This window comes from Larimichthys crocea, chromosome XV, assembly GCF_000972845.2.
Source record: "Larimichthys crocea isolate SSNF chromosome XV, L_crocea_2.0, whole genome shotgun sequence".
NCBI classification, from domain to species: Eukaryota; Metazoa; Chordata; class Actinopteri; family Sciaenidae; genus Larimichthys; species Larimichthys crocea.
Window position 1 is genome coordinate 18,652,502 of NC_040025.1, and position 22,633 is coordinate 18,675,134.

At 42.2% G+C, this 22,633-nt stretch overlaps 1 protein-coding gene across 4 annotated transcripts in view; it reads left to right on the forward strand.

Annotated features, from left to right (window-relative positions):
- Positions 1 to 271: 271 nt before the first annotated feature.
- Positions 272 to 22,633, forward strand: part of casz1 (castor zinc finger 1) — a 48,112-nt gene continuing 25,750 nt past the window's right edge. For all 4 annotated transcript variants that reach the window (XM_019254423.2, XM_019254426.2, XM_019254424.2 and 1 more), the window contains exons 1-3: positions 272 to 409; positions 14,529 to 15,080; positions 20,615 to 21,515. In XM_019254423.2, the coding sequence (XP_019109968.2) occupies positions 331 to 409; positions 14,529 to 15,080; positions 20,615 to 21,515 (1,532 nt within the window). In that variant the 5' untranslated portion in view covers positions 272 to 330. The remainder of the gene's footprint in view (positions 410 to 14,528; positions 15,081 to 20,614; positions 21,516 to 22,633) is intronic.

Sequence of the window (22,633 nt, forward strand, 5' to 3'; positions counted from 1 at the left end):
TGTGTGTGTGTGTGTGTGTGTGTGTCCGTGCGCGCGTGTGTGTGTTTTGTTCCCCCATGTGGCTGTGGGGTGGAGAAGGGCGATGAAGGACCCCTACTGGTAAAGTGGGTAAACTCGCACAGCCTCGACATCTGTGCTCAGGGAAGGAGGGTGGGGGGGTGGAGAGAGAGAAGGAGAGAGGGGGAGGGTAAGGAGGGAGGAGAGATAGACACCGAGAGGAGGACAGAGTGGGAAAGAGGAAAGGAGTGAGAAGGAGAGAGGGAGGGAGAGAGAGACAGAGGGGGAGAGAGAGAGAGAGCAGAGCCTTGGCAGAGAGCAGTTGAGGAGAAAATGCCTTGCTTTGTGGAGAGAATTCTTCCAGGGCAGGAGGGAGAGGTGAGACAGAGCGCAGAGGGCGGTCTGCTGCCAGGTAAGACTCATACACACCTTCCTCTACCCCCCCACCACCACCCCTCTCTCTCTCCTCCCTCTCTCTCTCTCTCACACACACACACAGGAGTTGAGTGCTACCTCGAGGTGAACGGGTCTGCTACTAGTTGCAGTTGGCATGAGTCAGGCACGCATGTGTAGTAATGTGGTGGGTGGTGTCAGAGAGTGTGTGTGTGTGTGTGTGTATGAGAGAGAGAGAGAGTTTGTGAGAGTGAGGAAATGGAGCAGGTGTAATGTTTGCTTTCTGGAAAAAATATGTAGTTTTTAATTACAGATGCATATTTGTACTTATAGTGCACTGGATGTCAGTGATGTGTTTAATTAGTTTTAATGGTGTGTTGCTTCCTCAAAAGTTTTGTTGTTGACTTTTTGTGCTATGCCTTATAGCTCCTCAGTTCCACTTTCTATATTTTACAGTTACCTTTATGACATTCAGTGGATGGAAAGTTACTGAGTGCAATTATTCAAATACTACCCTGTACAATTTTTAGGCACTTTGACTTTACATTTTATGGTTGTTTATACTTTTACTGAACTACATTGAGGGAAGAGGTTGTAGTTTTTAACTTCACTGCATTTGTTTGACATTTACAAGAGAACTTTAAACTAGTTACTTAACAGTTAATAATTTTACAAATAAAATATATGATTATCTTGTTATATTAAACTAACCAACAATATATAAAGTAGTTTTAAAGGAGCTTCACCTGGACCAGCTATATAAATGTACACATAAATGTGTGTATATAATAATACACTCTTCTTTTAATGACTTTTTTTCCTGATTCTACTTCTGTACTTTTAAAGTACTCAGATTTATATTTTTATTTAATTTTTTATTTTATTTTAATTGAAGACTTTTTTTTTTAGTTGTAATTGAGTATTTTTAAATTGTTGTGTTGGTACTATATCCTACCACTAATTACATATTACTTAACTTACAAATTTTTATTTATAATGAAGTCATCTCGGGCTGTTAAAGTGATCAAATGCTACACAGATATACTTTGTTTGACTTGAAACCGAAAGAAAATATGACGTACATACACCAAAATAGAAATTATTAAAAGCACCTAAAAATCCCTCCGCTCTGATGTCAAGTGCAGATGTTTTCAGATGTGACATGAGGTAATTTGCGGTATTGGTTGAAATTGATTTGGCTGTTTAGATACAGATGTAGTGATGGAGAGGTTTGTCATCGGAGGGATTTTCCACTCTGCTGATGTAAACAGTGTTTATTGAACAAAGGCTAAAGAGTCCTTTTCTCCCTTGTGGAGACACGGTTCTGAGAGGAATAATCTTATCGTGTGCAATTAGAATTTCTCCTTTTGGTTAAATAAATACTGTGTCTGTGAGCATAAACACAGTTGTACAGGCAGCCCTGTGAGTGTGTCTGTCTCTCAAACAGCCTACTGCCACAGCCTGGGCCTGATATTTCTTGTCGAGGCCCACAGAAAAAAAGAAAAAAAGAAAAAGAAAAGAAAGACGAGGCAGAAGTTGGCCGGCTCTAACTTCACGCTTGCTGTTTATTTGTTTTTATAACAAATGGAACCAGCTTCCCGAGTGAAAGGTGAAGTCAGAATTGAATTTGGCTTGCGTTACCGTGGCGATCTGGCAACTGCTCCCGTGTCCCATAGGACTGCTCTGGTTGCTGTGTGCTGGGCGCGTGTGTTTGTTATTTAACTGGTGTGTGTCTGCGCTACTGCTCTACGTGCATATTGTGTGTGTTTGAGTAGTGGGTGGTGGTAGCAGCATTCACGAGAGAGACATTTTACTAAGCAGACATTTCCCCCTCTGTTTTCACTCTGACCTGGTAGGAGATTGATGACTGAATTGTGGAGTACATGTTAACAGTAACTGGTGATTTATGAAGATACTTAGGGTAAGTGAGGCCGCACAGGCTGGAGGGGAAGAAAAAGATATAGCCTTTTAAGTTAATGCAAAAATATAGCCTTTTTAAGTAATAATTGTTATTACCACTGCAGGGTTTGGAGAGAGGTCTGAGTTAGAGTTGGATGTGCACAAAGTGCAATGTGAAGCTTTTCCTTTTCCGTTGGCTATGTGCCCTCCTTTGTTTCTGGCTTGTTTCTTGACTCCATTCAACATTACAAGTTTTTTGTCAGGAAAATTGTATTTATAGGAGATATAAAAGCATTTAAATAGATAGATTGGTGTATCGATATTTAAATTTATTTGGATAGCTAAACCAAATATTTAAATTGAACAAAAAAACAACAACTTCTTTTTCCTGGGTAAACCACAGTGGAAAACTTCTCTTGGATGAACCCTTGCACTGCAACAAGTGCACTGTGTGTTTTGGCAGCCCCCCCGTAGCCAAAGATCCCTCAGAAAATCTGCATGCAATTTTAGAAGAATCAGATTCTTTCCCTTTGCTTGGCTCATGAACTCCCTTGATATTTACACATGGAGAATCCTCCTCTCTATTCAAATATGAGATTCAATCCACTTGGATGTGATATATAGCATTTTTAAGGAATAAAGCAATTTTGGGGAATACGGAATAGTGCTTCCCCAGGAAGAGGGATGGCTTTCATTTTTTTTCAAGGCACCTCTTAGACTGAGTGAAATGTTTCCCCTGTTCGCTCAGGGACGACTTTATTTCTTACCAGGGATTTAACACTCACTCAGTCCCCTCATAAATACAGCGTCCCTCAGCCCTTCGCTAGCCATAACTCATGCACTAACTCTCTAGCTAACTAAACTCATATAGCAGAGCCAACACTTGTTTGTCTTTTACCTCAGCCTTTCTCTCCCACTCTTCCTCTCTGTCTCTTTTCCTCCTCTCAGCTGATTTATACATGACAGAATCTTCTCTGACGACCGTCTCACCAGGCTTCTGCACTGATCTCCTTGGCCCACTCGTGGAGTGGGTTTTAGAAGAAATGTGCATTTGAATATGAGCCAGCCTAATCTCCTTGAGGCTATTTAGAGTGAGCCTAATGCTCCGAGAATGAGCGAGAACAACACTGGAGAAAATGCGGACATCCCTCTCAGCGTGTCACAACACAACTCAGGTCTCCACAGAACGAAGCAAGTCTTTGATTAGCTGATTAAAATCTCTCTGTAAGGCAAAAGATACAACATTCCTGCTTTCAAGGCACCTGTTGAAGCCTTCACCCCCCTTAGAAAAGTCTTTGTATGTCCTTTACAGCATCTACCTGTGGATTTTTTACTTTTTACCGTGTTCTTCGAGTAGTACAATAAACAGCAGACACATAAACTTTCAAGCTGTTTCACTTTGAGCAGATGAAAGTGCTCAGGTGGGGTATTACAGTATCGTGGAAACCTTTACTGATCTGGTGCCGATTGGCATTTTGGGAGGAGACAGTTTCTGGCGTGGTTCCCGTATTGGTTGTTAACAGCCTGCTGGTACCTTCTGTTCTCTCAACTCCTCAAGCATCTGAAGACCCTCTGAAGTCAAAATCGCCCATTTTGATGTCTCGTGGCAGCACCCGGCGTTTTGTTGTATTTGCGTCTGAAAACACAGGCCCTGCTCGGAGGAATTACCCTCAGTGCTCATTGGTGTCGGATGGGGGAGGAGGGTATCATTCCTCTTTCTACCCCCCATCTCCCTTCTCTCCTTGCTGTCCTTCCTTTCTTTTTGATCTCACCATCAAATCTTCCCCGGTTTTTATGAGTGACGTCTACCCGAGAGCGGCTTGGGAAATGGCTGGCTGAAGAAGACGTTTGAGAAAATGCGCCTGAGCAAGCTATCACCTTTGATAAAGCCATAGTTCCAGTGGGAGAGGAAGAAGAAAGCCAAAGAGTAAGAGCATTGTTGGTAATGAAAAATGCCATGCAAGTGGGAGCATCCCTCTGATCCCAGCCTGTTAAACCAACAATGTATAGTACTGCAGTGGTACATCAAGCATTTCTCTGTTGTTGTACCACAATGAGTGTTTGACCCAGAGGACTGATTTGAATCTGGGGTACCACACTGTGCCTTTATTGCACATCAGCTGGGCACCAAATAATCTCATAATACAGCGCTCACACATACACTGTGAGTCACAGTGGTGCTGCCATCAACACTGGCATACCTTCAGCTGTGTCACCAGTTGGCAAAATGTTGGCAAGGCACTTGAAACTGCACTACAAAAAGAGAAAGAAATAATGGGGAAGCGGAGGGTAGTTGGAGGCACAGAGAGCAAGAAATGTTAGCTTTAGTAATTACTACCTCCATAGAGAAGCAGTAGAGAGGACAGTGAGGCAAGCAAGCGCACGAAGGAGGCCCCGTGTGCAGATAATGAAGGGGTATCATTGTAGCTCTGACAGCGTTAATCTTAGAGTGCTTCACAATGTGTGTGTGTGTGTGTGTCTATCTGGTTTTGTGTATGCTCTGTGCAGCATATGTATATGCCGCCAGGGTGTATGGAGGTCGTGGTACAGTGCCATTGACTCTCGCCCTACCAGTGAGACCATCCGGCCCACCTGACAGCACAGTTTATCCAACCATGTTGACAGTTGCCGCCTCTCGCAGCTTCTTGAAGACAGTCCTAAAACTCCACCGCCTCGTGCTTCTCCTCACAAACGCACTTGGATCACCTATCAGCACCCGAACTTGTCTTCTTTCTTTAGAAGAGGGAGGAAGAAAAGAGGGAAGTGGAAAAAAGGGGAATAGCAGTCCAACTTTGTTTGTGCCCGGCTTTTTCTTTTCTTTTTTCCTCTTCTCATTTGAAGTTGTGAGACACTCATTTAAGCCTCATTGCACACCAACACTCAACACATGAGAAAGTGTTATGAATATGTATCAACACAGCATATGGCAGCAGTAGCGCTGGGACTAGGTGTGTCCAGAAGGGTAGAGTGCTGCCGATGCATTATTCTCCATTCAAATTACCACAGTAAGAATGCAGCGGGGAGCTGAGAGGTGTTCACTGCTTCTTTAGACGGGGCAGGAGAAGAAACTGGATCATGTGAAACAGCAGGTACGGAAGAGCTGTGATGAGCACAGTAGTGGGCCAGCTGAGTTTCCTTGATTTGATAGATTTTTTCGGCAGGTTCAAACCCAGCACTTTCTGACACAAGCGTGATTAAAAGTGATATTTCTGACACATTAGGATGCGCACGGGAAGTAACCTCCTCTAAAGCGTTCATTATTAGATGCATGACAGACCTGAATATTTATAAAATAGGTTTTAATAATTAATAGCAGCAATCTGCTCCCGTAATTCATCAGATTTGCACTTCAACAGAGTATCCGTTTTCACTTTAAAATAATAATAAGAGGAATATTAATGTTGGAGAAATGTAAAACGGGCAGCTGGATACAGCGTAAATAGGCAAGCACTCCATGTTCACTTCTGAGGCTTTGCTTTAACCTGTCACTTTTCAAATAAAATTACATTTTAAGCTGCTGCACCGTTTCAAAACCTTCAGTTGTTTGTGCTTGGCAGTTTAGTGAGTGGCTTCGCACAAATGTAGCAAGTCATGAAGATAAAGATGCAGGAAACAAAGTGGGTTTGGTGTAGAATGCAAAAGTAGTAGCTGTGGTTTTATCAAAAGCAAATTTATTTGTTTGAGTCAACTTAGCAGCACTTCCTTTTGTATACTGAGACCCAAAATAGACAGCATTCTTTTTTCCTGTAAAGCAGCTTTGCGTGTCATCGCTTCACAGTCATTTTTCTTTTTCTTTTTTTTTCTCCCTCATTGTGAGTGTTGTTTTATCACACCTTCAAATTCAGTCACGGCACATTCCTCCCTCTACTGAACTCCCAGAAACAAGAATGTTCCTGTTTTAGGTGAAAACTGCCACGTTTAGTTCCGCCTCCACTTCACATTGAACTTTTTGGTAAAGCGCACTGTTTTAGTGCTGTCACACTGACGCAGTCGTGTGTTTATCCTCACTGAGGATCAGTTTTTCCTGAGTGTGTAGAAACGCCAGTGCACATATTTGACAGTGTGTGTCTCAGAGAAAATGACATGACCTGCAGCCACTAGAAAGAGAGGAGCAGAAGGAGAGCACAGAGCACAATGCCCTGCTGTCTTCAAGTCTGCAAGCAGGGACACACATACGACACATACTTGATATTGGTTACAGCTACTTAACATATGTGCTTACAGTGTATTGTGCATTGAGCCACACTTTTCTAACCGCATACAAACGCATATACGCTTTAAAAATATCCCATATCATTTCTATTATCACTTTCATGCAGCTTATCAGAAAAGTAAAAGTAAAGTTCTGGCAGCAGAGTCACAGCCACAGGGTCTAAAAAATGCAAATCCCAGGAGCAGGAAGACTCATTCTCATCACTTCCTCTCCTAGCCCTACAAAGAGTGTGTTTTGATCAAAATTTAATTGAGCTTCATTAGAAGAATACACTGAACATTGACAGTATGATTTAAAAAAAAAGTACCTGTTTGAAAAAGGTTTTTAGTGAGCCGTGGGTCATTTTTTGGACAGGTAGAGACCCTGCTCAGGATGACATTTTAACAGGCACCTGTGATTCATTCTACCGCATATAAAGTCCAAAAGAGGAAAAGTCTCTCGGGCAGAGAAAATGTTTTAATGGTAGCCAGGGATCGATGTTGTCAGCACAGGCATCCTGTCTGGAAATACATGCTTTTTTTGGGTAAATGTCACCTCCTTCTTTCTGTTCAAGGAGAGAGGGAGGAGAAGGAGGAGAAGGAGGTGGGGGGGTCAGAGAGCTCTGATGCAAACATTCCAAACCAGGCAGAATTTGGGGAAATTGCTTAAAAACATTGACTCGTTCACAAGGCCCCCGTATCTGAAAAACAAATTTGAAACGTAACCTTGGAAATCAATTAAGAAGTCCCCGGGAGCTTGAGAAAAAATAAGGGAAAGGTCCACCCTTCTTTTTCCTTTTCCCCCCTCCCTACATGTCTTTTCCTCTCCTCCACTTAACAGGGACTTGGATCTCCCCATCAGAACACTGCCTTGTGTGAGAAGGCTTTGTCAGCGGGGGCTTTATTTAATTTTTTTTAACGGCAGAGTGCCTTATATGCTGTCAAAATGTCTTAAGAGTCTTATTAAAGAAATGCCACAGCTCATTTCCTTGTAATGCAATTCATATGCTGGTGAAAGGGGGCATGTCTAAATATCTAAACAGCTTTGCTTTTTAGGCTTCACATTAGGGGTTATCTGTGAGGGCTTGTCATTGATTGACATTATCTGGCCTGACAGGGCCTCATATCAAGGTTAACCTCATGGACAAAAGTGCCACCCGCACGGACACACAAACATTCCCTCACCCACACTCATAGTCAAATAAGGCATGCGCTCCTCAACTTCCTGTTGAGACGAGTGCCACGTATGTGTGTCGTCTTCATCTGTGTGTGCATAAGCCAGGTGGAGATTTCCAGACTTAATTGATAACTAATGGAGCGGTGTGTGCTGAGTTTACCCTGGAGGATTGACACTCAGTGTGTGTGTGTGTGTGTGTGTGTGTGTGTGTGTGTGTGCGTGTGTGTGTGCATGTCCTGCAGAGAGATAGAGGGGGTAGGTGATGTTAAGAGGATGGAGATGACTTACTCAGCAGGATAGCTCCAGAATCTGGTAAATTAAATATGGCCCCAAAGATAATGACATGGAGTGACACACACCAGTCTGGTGGCTCCTGACCTCTTAGACGAGCAGCCCGTTCACTTTGCTGTAACACACACACACACACACATATGTGGACAATACACGCAGTCACACACATCTCCCCTTCTCCCTCCCAACAAGCCACAAAGGCGAAGAGAGATCCCCGTGACCAAAATACAACTGAAGCAGTTAATCTGTACAGATATTAGCTCAAGGGCCCTTGAGAGGTGCACCGCTGAGCCCCTTCTCCACTGTACTACCCACACTGCTTTGCTGCTGCACCAGGCGCAGCAACCATGAGGGAGGGACACAGGGTCGTCTGCTCATTTACCATGGCGGTTTGCTTATCAAATTGCACTCCCGGTGTCTTGAAACTGAACATGAGAGCTGAGCTTCAAAATAAAGCTGCAGGAATAAATTTCCCTTGTTTCAGTCTGTGGAAACATGGGACTGTGTATGACTTTTTTTTTTTTAAGTTTTTGCCTCCCTGTAACACAAACACTTACAAATTAAGTCATCATCTGGTGCCAGCTGTGAGTCCAGATTTGATGTACAATTTTAACAAGTTCACCGTGTGTCCCATGAATTACCCTAAGCAGCAAACTCAATAAAAGTTGGCTGTTTCGGTACGTGGCTGTCAGAATGGTTCTTGTCACTCATGTCAGATCTTTTTTTTTTTTTCCCTTAGACCATTTTAGGCAGCTTGTCCTCTGTTCTGGAAAACACCATAATTACCCTGTTTGTGATGAAGCCGGAGGGCGTATTTGTCCTTAGATTTCAACTTTCCTGCCTGATTGCCCTCAAGTTCAGCGTCTTTCCTCTTCCGTCTGCACTTGAAATATACATTGTTTTCTACAGCCATTGTCCTGTGCAGTCAATGTGTGTGTGTGTGTGTGTGTGTGTGTGTGTGCGTGTGTGTTTTACTGGGGCCGTTTGTGTCTGCCTTTGTCCTGCAGCGTCTTCTTTGTGTTTTGCGGCAGTGTGACGGGAGCATGGCACTTGGCTGAGGGCTTGTGTTTGATAACAGCCCATGGACTGAGCTGAAGTGTAATAGTCCAAACGGGTCCTTCAAGGTCGGCACCTCCAGAAAGACAGCACACAATGTACAAGGTCACATTCTAGACTAAAAGCAATAAGTGCTTTATTGATAGAAAAAAAACAACAACAAGCAGGCAGATGTGCAACCAACTGATTAATAATAAAATACATTTGTGAGAGAGAGGGACAGGGGGAGGGTAGAGGGCAGGGTAGAGAAGACAGCTACCTCCTGACTGTGTGTGTACTGTGTGTGTGTGCGTGCGCTGCTGCATGCATGTACAGTATGATTCACTGTAGTGGAACCTAAAAAAAATCTATCAGAAAAAAAGAACAAAATGTGACAGATTGTTGCTGGTGGCTGTTTCCTGGGTGCACTCTCTCTCTCTCTCTCTCTCTCTCTCTCTCTCTCTCTCTCTCTCTCTCTCTCTTCATGCCTGAATCATTTCCTATCATTACTGCAGTTTGTGTGATATGAAAAGTACAGTGTGAAAGTACTGCCTAAAACATCATAAACAACTCAGTTCTCCTGTTTTGACAGTAATCTACATATCATATATATCTCATCAGTATCATTTTTTATGACGGAGACAACAGTCACCGCAGGTTCCTTTTTTACATTTAGCCTCTTTATGAACAATGTGCCTTTTGTACTGCGCCTACTGCGCTATTATCTTTCTATGAAAATAAGCATACGGCATTGGACTGTCGTCATCTTTTATGTGCCTTTATCGTTCTTTTGCTCATGTCCTTTCTATCTCTTGTTCTCTCTCCTCCCCAACCTGGCAAACCTGCCAAGTGAGTAGAGCTCCAAAGTGGATCAGTTAGTGGCACATTTAGATTTGAGGTGGGGAAAGGCAAGTCCCAGTCCCAGCCAAACCTGTTTCTTGAGTAAGACTCTAAGGGACAGCAGGGCTGGGAGATTTCCATATTCTCTGCCACCTCCTTCCCCTCAGTGATCACCTACAGTAGTCTCTCTTCCCACCCTTCATGCTCCTTGGAAGTGTATACCCTTTACAGCCCGCTTTCAAAATCCCTTCTCTACACAAACTTCTCCTCAGATGTACCCACCCCTAAACCCCCATCTATCAACTAGTTGGCAGTGGCATTGTTTTTAATCATCAGAACCTCAAAATTATTATTATCGCTTCTGATGCGGCAATTAAAACTTCAGGTCAGAGGCACAACGAGCGGTGATCAGCAGCCGAGCTGAGAAGTTTTAATTAGACGATCAGAACCATTAATGCACAAAAAAAAGGTGTGCGCTGGGAAATTAACGGGAACGTCTTAATCAGGGTTAGCGACTCCGAAGAGGAGTCAAGTGAACAGAGAGCAAAAAACAAATCATTTCCGCACCACTGGGACAAAACTCAATTAAATATGCATGCGGAAAAATGGAAATTTCTCAGCATCGGCTGCACCGACTGTTGGAAAACTGTAGCAAAATCTCACGACGGGGTCGGCGACCTGCTTATTGTTATTCTTGTGTAATAAAAATGAGAGAGGGGCCAGATGCTGGGGTCTGGGTGTCGTGGCGTAGTTGTCCATCAGTGGTTTTCCGCTTGACTTCCTTGCGGCGGCCGCAGCCTCTCTACCATGCAGGGGGAGAGGGAGAAGAGGAAAACATTCTCTTCCTGCAAGCCGTAAATTTGCAAAAATAAAAACATGGTAATTTTCAAATGTGTCTGTGTATGTTTGCCTGTGTGGCTCAGTGATTTCCCTGAAACACACATGCACGCACTCTCTCACACATACATCTCCCTCGAGAGCCAGAGACACAAAAGGTTCACTGAGCTACACACAGGGAGCTGCAGCCTTGTCGATTAATCTGCCAAAGGTTCATAAAGTTATAACTGGGCTTTTTTAAAGAGCTACAGCAACTCTCGGTTGCATATTGTAAAATAATCCTGAGCTAAACAGACATCTCCCAGAACCTGTTTGTATTAATTAACTCCTGATATTGCGGGGGGTTTGTCCCTGTGTCAGTCATGTTGGAACTCAGCAGGTATCTACAACAAGCCCTGTACCTGTGTTTGATTAGGTGAAGACATAAGCTTCAGTTCAAACAGGTAATATCTACCCCTCTTATATACAGACCCTCCTGTGTGCTCGCTCCATACACACTGACAACACTGCAGGGAGTCTGTGTATTTGTGGTGCAGCACTGCACTTTGACTGAACAATAAAGTTAAGTTATTCAGTTTTCTATATGTTGTATATGTGACTATACATAATCCATAAAATGATTACACGAGCGTTTTGGACATAAGCTGCCTGGTCTTGTATGTCAGAAAGAGGTAAAGGCGTGACCCTGCCACTCACAACCATTGTTAACTCCCACATCCTTTACCCGTAGCTGCCTTGATTACAGTCTGAGCACGTTCACACAAATAATGCACTTCCAACAGCGTTATTAGGATTTGAAACACCACTTGATTGGGCATGATATCATTCTGGCACACAAACAGAGACTCTGCATCAAAAAACCAACAAGACCTGTGGGGCTTAGAGCTGTGGAAGAGTAAGTTTGTCAGTGCGGAGGGTTAGACTCGAACACAAGCTGTGTCATCCAGGGCTGAAAAGAAACAGGGCCAGAAAGAACTTTGATGCTCTTATTTTTGACTGAAGATGAAAAAGAACCTGAGCTCTTCCAAATGTATTCAAAATAGTTTCTTGACTTTTTCCTCAAGTTTTGGCCTTATACAGACAGTATATGGCGCTCCTTTGTGGCCCTGCAATGTTTCCAGTAAAAATAGTGTCACAGTTAACATAAGCAGTTGGAAAAATTAGTTTCAGCTGTTGTGTTCAAATTCAAACCTGTCTAGTTTTTCCAACTCCCAGTGCTTACTGAGGTGTCTCCTCCTTGACAATTAGCACACCAAGCTAAAACAGACTGTAAATAATGTCCAATGCATGTGACAGTGTTGTTTTTCTTTCTGATATTCATTAATAAGGCAGAATGCTTACTGGACTCTCAGGGAGGTGGGGGAGTTGGTCCCAGAGGGAAAAGTTGTTCTTTCATGTAGGTCCCCACAGATTTTATCTCATTGTACGCTATCATGCACACAAACGACTTGAGGTAAACAGCTTAGTGTTACCATAGCAATCCCTATTGTAAGCAATGGCAAAAAGCTGCTGTGGACTGAAACCCTCAGCATAAATAATAGTTTAGACAGCTTTCATAAACCATCCAACCATAGCATGTTCTTCCTCACGGGAAGCTCACAATATTAAATTTGTTTTAAAGCACGCCCCACCTTAAAAAAAGAAAACACTGAATATGTGCTTATATTTGATAGCTGATAATTCAGCTGAGGCCTGCTTAGATACTCAACCAGTAGCACTTGGTCCTGTATTCACACTCCTTATTGTTAACAGAAAATCATACATAAATACTCACTAATGGAAAGAAACAACTGTGTAGGGGTCATTTCCTACAAGGAGCTGGAGATTGCGATGCAAAGGAAATCGGTAGTTAAAGCATGAAATACTGAATGCAGTAAACAGAAAGAATGACCTCCACTGTAACACCCAAATGACCTCAATCTTCCTTTGTAGAGTATTTCTAAAAAAAAAAAAAAAGAACTTGAAAATTTATGTCTTCCACTTCCTAATAGTTTTTCCAGCTGATTCCTTTTCTTTTTCTTTTTTTTTTTTTTTTCCAAAATTGCTGTCTTCTTAAAGGTGACCCTTTCACCCCTGCCTGCAATTGTCTAACACTAAATTGTACAGTAATGTGCTGCTGATATACGGCCCACTCAAAACTACATAATTCCTGGAGTCATTGTTTCAGAGAGGAAGCCCGCAATGTAAATACAGTAACTGAGAAAGCATGTGTGGGGAGCACGGGGGTGCATTGTCTGGCGACGGGGTGATCTGTAAACTCCTTCAAATTGTATATCCTCTAATGATTCCACAGCTTTGCAAAAGAAAATGAAAACAGGATTTTATGTTGCACCGATGTGATTTACATAATGCTGGCAATGGCTCACACATGATTGTGCTTGGCTTTATGGCTGAGGGAAAATGAAGAGGCTCGTACTCATTGTTATAGAGAGTGAATTGAGTCTTTAAGATAGAACTTTGTTACCTCTGATATCACATATTTTTGTCTGCCGAAATGGCGTGTCCCCAGCACAGTATAGTGTATTATCTTAACCACAGTGTGGCTGAGTTAAGATTCAATACAGCTTCACACTCTAAAAAATATATCTGCAGTGGCGTGCTGTTTAACTGTTTTCACAGAGCCTCAACTGACAAAGCTTTACATACTACCATATAGAAAATGAATAACCTGCTCGTCTGATCCCTGGTGATTCTACTGCTTTTTGTTATATCATAAATACTGCGTTACTTAAGGTCAGCTCCTCCGTGCTTTTGAAGTAATTTACAACTTGATAAAGATCTGGCCTTGATTTTGAGTCTGGAAAATGCTGCTGGACGGTGAACTTTGGTGGCTCTGGATATAAAGTGAAAGGTAGTAGAGTGCATTTTCTGCCCTAAAAAGGCAGCTCTGGATATGGAATGCCACGGGCAGCTGTTCCTGCCTCATCAGAGGACATGTTATAAAGATAGCCCCACTTGGGCTGAAATAATGCCACCCATTCCTGCCCTAAAGCACACTCTATCATGTTCTATTGTTCACAGAGGCCGCACTGGGGGAAAAAAAAAATTGAGACTGTGCAGTGTGTCTTGTTAAGCAAAGATATGTAAAACACAGCAACTGCAACATTTTTTGTCTGATGTGTCCATGAAGAGGGCACAAAGAGCTTATATACATGGTTTATTATTTTCCTTTTAATAAAGTGAAACCAGTAGCCTGTACAGAAACAGTTATTGAGTCTAATCCCGCTGAATAGCCAACATGAGAACACAGCTCCAAAAAGCCCAAATGTGCTCAGCATAGTCACTCCACATCCTGACAGCTTTAATGCTGTGCAGCCCCCCACTCAGTTAGCAGGACCACAGCCTCTTGAGGTGAGAGTGAAGATAACATTTCAGTGTCTCTATAGCGCTGTCATGTGAAGGATTACGTAGCCGTGTACTTGCTGCTTGTAGTTCCGTAGGGGGTCTGATACCTATCTGCCAGCGATTTTCAGCTGCCTGTGTTTTTTTTTTCTCTCCTTTTTTGTCCACCACTGCGTTAAACTCTGAGCTGAGTGAAGAGGTGTGACTTAGAAAGATATGTACAGTATCTCTGTGTGTCCTTCCAGTCTTGTGCTGTTATTGTTAAGTGCTTTTGGATGTTATTAATAGCAGCAGTCACGGTTGTTCTATGTTGTTTTTCCATTGTGACGTTTAAAATCAGTACAAGTCAGACATGGAGAAGCTGGTTAAAACATTTCTGATCACACTGAAAACATGCCTGGCCCTCATTTAAGAAAGAAAAAAGTTTATTGAGTTATATTTATTGAACCGTAACACAGATAATTGTGATACAAAATACTGTTTACTAATCGTATATCTTTTTTTCTTTTGTTCTTTTGTCCATCAGCTGAAAGGAGTTTATGCACTGAAACGACCTCAGGAAAATCCAAGATGGCCGCCAAAAGGAAAGGTGGCCTAAAACTCAATGCTATCTGTGCCAAGCTGAGCCGCCAGGTGGTGTTCGACAGCAGCTCCCAGAATGCAGAAGGAGACCAGAGTGTAGCAGACAATAGCGAGCGTGGCAGTTCCCACTACGACGACAATGAGACCAACTTCCCAGAGAGCCTGAGCCTAAATCAGAGCCTAGAGGAGGACCAGAAGAGACGCGAGGCCATCGAGAAGTGGGTCAACGGCGAGTATGGCGAAGAGCCGCCTGTTCCTGACGATGAACAGGAGCATGAACTCAAAGCCAGCACTGACGAAGATGGCCCTCCTGAGGGCGTGTACATGGTACAGCCCAAAGGCTGCAGCGATGACGAAGAGGAGGCCGAGCCTGCAGTGGCATCACAAGATAGCAGTTTCCATGACAACAAAGAAGCTGAAGACAAGCCTTCAAAAGATGACACCTACATGCCACCAAGCGAGACCCAGAGTCGCCCAGCACCTTTCTCCTCTCCAGGTACATTTTGATTCGTGGTCCTCCGTTGAGTTTCCTTCTGATGTCCCGGCCACACTATATGATTTATACTTTTTTTTATATCTTAAACCAACACTACCTTTGCCCTTCAAAACATTCCACTCCATAGTATTGTGGGGCAAAGACTTATATAGAGGGTGGGTGACATTGCCACATCCACATAAGCTTAAGTGTGCCCATTATTGGAAAGAGACGCTCTAGAGTTACATTATGAATAGCCAGTGACATTATTACCCTAAAGACAGATTCAACTGGCAGGCCAGGGGGGAAAACGGGAACTTGTCAGTGTGTGGTTAACTGTACGAAGAAATTCATAAATGGAGTAGGCTTACAACGTAAGGCTGTTTATGCACTCTTCCAGCAGCTGTGGGCCAAGAGCGCATGGCAGGACCAGGCTAAGCTTCATATTACACCCAGGATTACATATTGAGTCTTTGATTTTCCCTAAGCTCACTAAACTTAGCAACTGCTTCAAGCTCCTCTATTACATGGAGTTGTAGTCTGTCGTGGAGGAGTTCAGTTTTTTTTCACAGTTGTCGGATCCAAGAGATCAATCGTAAGATAAAGTCAGAAATAGGGAAGTTATTTGGCAATGTCATACCACACATAAGTATATTATTACAAACAACGGTGGGTCCATGTATTTATTGTTAGCAGACATGAACATATTTTAATAAATTCTTTAATACTATGTGCTCTTGTAAATGACTCATAATAACCTTTGTTTAATTGTGACATGATGTTCCTTCGGTATAATTCACTGATTATCAAATAGATAAAGCTGGCTTTCAACAGTCACTCTGAAACAGCAATAGTGTGTGTTAGCAGCACAAACAATCTTTTAAGAAAGTACCGTTTACAGTTATATACTTTGTGACCCTTGAAACCAGAAGCACACGCTATATGAGAGATTGGCCTTTATCTAGCAGAAGTTAAAACACGGAGCTGTAAAAAGGAAAAAAAAAAAAAAAAAAAAAAACCCAGCTCGGTTATATGAATAGATAAAGCCCTTTTCACAGACACCCAGAGAAAAAAAAAACAGCAATTTGGAGGCGAGACCGGTTGTTGCGGTACAAAAACAAGTTTTGTTTTGTGCTTGCTCACCTCAGTTTAACAGTTTTTTGGTCTTTCATCTAGGTTTAGGTATCTACCTCAGAGTCATGTACACTGCTCTTTTTGTCTACATTTCTTTTTGTTTTCACTAACTGCTCAGCAGTAGCACTGGCCACATACAGAATTGGGGGCAGGGGCTTCTCAGAAAATGAAGCAGGTTTCATGTCAGAGGCAAATGAAAAAGGCTTTGTGGTTTTAATTAGTCATTTTGTGTTTATTTCATGGCCATGAAAAGCCTGTCTGTAAATATGTATTACTGTTGTGTAGCAGGCCTACACCTTTCCCTTCACTGGTTCCCTTACTACTTTACATCTCACAACAAAGCCAGAATATTTGAAGACTGCGGGGAGAGCATACTGCATCAGTTGCAAATCTTCTCTTTAGAGTGTTTTTTTTTTTTCAGAGTTGCTCTTTGTTGATTGTAACTAGGGCATCTATATTGCCATGTTTCTGCTCAGCTCACAATTAAAACATTTTTTTTTCGTCTCTCTCTCTTTCTCTCTCTCTCTCGCCGTTGTCTTTCAAAGGCTGATGCGGAGTGCACGTAATTATGCATATAAACATAGTGGCTTAATTATCTCTCACAACATCAGTGACAATGTAATTAACAAACATTGCAAGATCAATGAGAGAAACTGCGACCTTCAAAACATTTAACTCCTCACATTGAGGCATCGTGCGGATTTCCTATCAGTGCAAAACCCCAGAATACTTTTCCTAGATAATTTAGATGTCGCATTAGAGCCCTCATAAGCCAGTCAATGGAAAAACCAATGAATAAAAACTATGAAAGCAATGACAGAGATGCTCATAGCGACGGATCAAACAGGCTTGACCATGACTTCCATTTGCAATTCTGGGTTCACTGTAAAAGGTTATTGTTCATTTCAAGCTTTTTCAAAGCCCTCTCTATTTACTGCCTGTTAATTAACTAACCAAACAGCGAGGAAGTTTGAAGCTCCGTACAGTTTCGCATGTGTCAAATTAGTCCAAACAAATGCACATAATGTCATTTATTCAAAGCAACTCTTTATTAGGATACCACTGTCCATTTAAACAAAACACACTTAAACTAATTCACTAACATGAACACAAATTGCTTTTTTAAACTCTATTTAAATGACTGTACCCTATAAACGAATCTCACTGTTCAAAACTTTGTGAAACTGAAAACACAGTCAACACTGCATATTATTTTTTTAATGAAACCGGTTTACATCGTGCATGTGTGGTTCAAAACTGACAGCCTTTAGAGGGTATTCAAACTCAAGATTAGTCCATATATAGCCACTAGCATGCACTTTTATCATCAGCAACACCTCTGCCTCTCAGTCCTGTGAGCAGAGAAGCTATGCCACACTGATGGCCATGTTTGGTCAGCCAAAAGGAGATATAATACCCATCTGTTATCATATCTGGGAGGGGAAATGTGGCCTAATTGCCTCAAATATAGACAAGGCAGGTCTGTGTCGTGTGTTGGATTTTGCTTGTCTGAAGTGTCAAGATTAGCAGCCACTTCTTTGTAGATTTTCCAGTGACACCAGAGAGAGAGCAGAGGGAAATGTCAGATGCGGTAGCGAAAAAATGAGAGTAAAGGAAAAAGAGAGGTTTACGTACTTCTTTTTTTGATGTGGGTGGGTGTTAGTGGTGGAGCCAATTTCACCAAAGACCCATATATAGTTTCCTACCTGGTGTCATCTGATTACGTTAAGAGCGGCTTGAGTAGAAAACTCATTTACATGGTGTTTTAGAGAGGTTATCTCCTCTCAGCCCCAGTCATAATACTTTCAAGTCCAATCATTTGCCTTTCATTGATAGCTCATCACATGGCTCTGCTGATAAATAAAGAGACTTAACTAATTCTTTGGAGAAGGTGATGATAATGCCCTTAGCAAATAGAATATGAAAAAAGCATGTCAGTGCTCCCATGACAGAAACCACTAGTCTCTTTGCAATAATTAGCAATTGACCCAAATGACCCACAGAAATTATAGATTATTTTTTTAATTTGATACCTCTTGCAAAAGACTAGTCAATAGACATGATGTTATTCACAGTCAAGTCCGATTACATTTTGTTGCTTTTTTAAAAATATCATTCCACCACCAGTAGAGTAGCATCGTAGTTTCATTTTCTGACTCATACTGGCGTGGGCTGGTCTGCCCTAACTTTAGAGCTATATGATATAGTGTGACCTGAGACGCCCTCATAAATACAGTAGCAGTAAAATCCAACCAAGCACTAAGGTTATCAACACCTAAATGAAATTAGAAGAATATTCAGCCAAATGACATTTCAAACGTACATGTTCAGATGTCTGTGCAGTGATCTTGTATGCCGTATACTATTAACAGTTAAACAGCTTGAGGAAATACAAAAACCCAGCAGTAGATACTTGTATATACAGTATGTCACTCTGTGGTTTCAGTACATGTGAAAACGTGGTAGATTTGATAAAACGATCTGTGGCAAACATGTAGGTATTTCCTCTCAAATACCTGATCCATTTCTCTTAAATTTTTCATGCCCTTTCGATCCACCGGATACTCTTTCATACTGATCCACTGCGCAGAGGAGCAACCCCAACACAGTGAATGGAAATTTGGGGATTATTTTACATGCTGCGCAGGAGATGTGAAAAGCAGGGCACAGCGACTGATTTAGCAATAACTGAGAAATCTGAGACAAGAGCAGAACTGTTTGTGTATTAATTACCTGGGTGGTAGGTGGTATTACCTCTCACCAGCCCATCTGTGCTCTGGTGATAAAAAAAGCAATAAAACATTTTTTTTTTTTAAAGAACTTGTTCTGTGGAAGAGTTAAGCTTAAGTCCAAAGCTTTTTACATGACCCAGGTGAAATTATCATCTGCAGCAGTACTAGCATATCTGTGTTCTGGTAGTCTGCCTAACATGCAGACTGACACAACAGGAGATTTTTGGAATTGAGTTTGATCAACAAACACTACTGTACTTCTGTTTCCCACATCCTTTCTCTGTACCCTTTTCTCTCTATCTTCTTTTTTTCTGCACAACTTTGTCCCTCCACTGCTTTCAGGCCAAATCATTTTTCCCTTTTCCCCACTCTCTGACCCCTTGCACTAACCTGGATGAAAGTTAATGGGCCAGAATTAATCTCCACATAATGCAATTACACTATACATTGACTATATTTCGCCTATGTCCTTGGGGAAGTTGTCCAATTTAATAGACTCTTAAAATGAAAGTGATGTTTCAGTTCACAAATGTGTAAAAAGAGGAAAGGAGGAAAGGATTTGTTCTTTTGGATCTTGAAGGTGACACAATAATCTTATTTTCAAATACCCTACACCAAGATTCATGGGGGATTTTATTAATTGAATTTAACATACCATAATTTCTCAGAAGGTAGTAGTTTAAATTCTGTGATTTTCAAATTGTTCAGCATCAACCATCATTTAAAAATATGTGGGGAAATGTGCTGATAGTGTCATTCTTTTCCAATAAATGGACGTGAACAGCTATTTTTCTAAAACTTCTCTTATGTATTTTTGTTTCTTGGTTACTAAGACTTCATGCTTTTCCACCGTAGAATATTGATTTAAGTTACTAACCTCTAGTTATTCTCTAATAATTAGAGAATTACTGCTATTATGATAGCATAACAAAATGAGCATAGAAAATCTTGATTGTTTGTTCAGTGTGTCCTTTGGTACAGTCACCTGCAAATTCTGCAGGACTGATTTATAGTGCAACCAAAACAGGAAGAGCATCACCTCAGACTGTTTATAGACACATGAATACACAGACTTGTACAGATGCTTTAGCTTGCAGTGCAGAATCACTTTTCCTGTTGTCAAATTTACTGCAGTTCTGAAACAACAAGGATAACACTGTCACATCAATTAAAAACATTTATTGTTCAGAAATATAGATACAATGTAGTAGATGTACGAGGTTAACAGTCCTCCATTTTCACAAGTTAGCACCAGGTCTGTCTAAAATATTGAGGTGAGAGAGCGTTGTATCATTAATTGAGCTGACAAAATGTATTCTCCATACGTAACATAAAACTACTTTGCCAGATTAGTCCATTTGTAACTAATGTATTTGATGCCCAGCAAATAAATAAATTGTCAAATTTAGTCTATGTTATTCACTTCAGCTACAAAGCCTTGCGACAGTGTAACACTTGTCGACTGAACATCAGTCAATATGAAGCGAGAGACTCATTTGGTGGACTGATTGAGTGAAATGTATTTGGCCACTGATTAACACATCTTGAGCAATGGGTTGGGTTCAGTTTCACTACTCAAATGAAAAAAAAAACAATCATACTGTTGTTTTAGCAAGTAATGTCCTAATTATATTATAAAATTTATACATCCATATACATTGGGGCTCACTGTTATTTTTCTCTGTACAGGAGAAGCATCTGCCCTGCGAGACTATGCAGCCAACACCATGAATGAATTTTTGGGAATGTTCGGTTATGATGACCAGCAGGTAAGGGATGAGCTGACCAAGAAGATCAGCTTTGAGAAGCTCAAAGCCGCTACCTCAGACCCCTCATCCCTTAGCAGTGAGGAGGCCTCACGGCGTGCCCGCTTCTCCAAGTATGAAGAGTACATTCGCAAGCTAAAAGCTGGCGAAACCTTACCTTGGCCCATGCATGCTTCCCCACCAAAACCAGACGACCTCAACTCAAAACTGGCCCAAGACAAGAGCGCTACCATGCATCAGACCTCCAGTTGCCTCCCAGGGGCCGAGGCACAGATCTACCCCTCCAGCCTGGACCACAAACCGCCAGGAGGTCCTCAGCTGGGCACCTCTCAGCCACCAAATCCCTCTCAAATGCAGAACATGGCGCCCCGAGCCTCCAAGTATGACTTCTTTATTCAGAAGCTGAAGATGGGTGAGAGTCTACAGCAGCAGAATGGTAACGCTTACAAGCGACCCTCCAAGTACGACTTGGAGAACGTCAAGTTTCTGCACCTTTTCAAGCCTGGTGAGGGTAATCCTGACATGGGCGGTGCCATTGCCTTTAAGACTGGCAAAGTGGGCCGCCCTTCGAAGTATGACATCAGAACAATTCAGAAGCTAATGCCAGGAAATCCCGAGGCTTCACTAATGCCGAATGTCCTCGCTACGGCACCAGGGAACCCGGGAGCTCCTGGTGTCCCTACTGCAGGTGCAGCTGGGGCCAGCATTGCCCCAGGGCTCACAATGGACCAGACAGGACACCTAAGCTTCAACGCCTCTGACTATCTAAAGTCCAGCTTTTCCAAGACTGACTCCATCACCACAGGCACTGTGTCCTCCGTTAAGTAAGTCTGCTTAATATCATCATATAAAACTAGAAACACTCAGATAGCACACACCTCCTCCTTCAAGATAGACAATGCTTATTTTTTGTCCAAGAAAGAACAGTGAATTGTAGTTTCTTACTGATAATTGTGGGATTTTATGCTTATTGACAAAAATATTTAGTGACATACTGCATTAATTATTTACACAGTACATATCTCTTAAAATCAGCTAATAAATTAGATACCTTGTCATTAAAATTCTACTTTAAAGTTTACTGGTGGATTGAAATTATTCCAAGTTCCAGTGGAACACCTTGGAGCTAAGGTGAAGCTCACATACACTTAACTGCTACTGTGAGTCAGTTAGCCTAACGCAAAGGTAATTGCAACCTCCACAACCAGCCAACAGGAATGTAGTGTGAAATAGCGCACAGCGCCCAATAGATCCGCGACATGATGAGTTGCGAAGGCACATGAAGTGTTTACTCGCTGTAGCACTCCGTGGAGACTGATTTAGCACAGTCATCGCAAAGTGACTGACTTCTTTCGTTTGGCTAGGGTGTAACAACTCTCCCTTTAATTACTTTGGAGCCATGACTAACCTCCCGGCGAGTCACAGGGGCCGACTCTACACTGCCTGACGAGTGCACTTTAAAGGAAGTAAACGAGGGGTTTGGGGAACAAGCCTACAGTCGTGTGAGCTACCAGTAGGAAACGGCTCCCAGAGTCTGTTTGATTGGTTTTGACCTTGTCTCTAGTTAGTCAAGACCTATCAAAGACACTGCTCAAGAGCCCTCAGGCACCTCTCTCTCAGGCTTTGGCCTTTGTCAGGTTGGGGCTCAGTGGAGCTGCATGCTTGGCTAACTGACCCAGTCTGGTGCTTGTATACAGGGAGGAAAGGGGGTGCTAGGGAGTATGTCTGGCAGCACATCCTCCCCTCTGGGCCAGATTAACCTCAGGTCATCCCCCGTGTGGAGCTGCTCACATGGAGCTAAATGCCATTTACAATACTGTATTATGACACTCCACTGACAGTACTCCTACCTGCTTCATAAAGGGAATCACATCACAGGTGACAAAAACCACACAGCGTTCCTCAGTACGCCTCTGTAATGTGATAAATTCACCTTGATTTC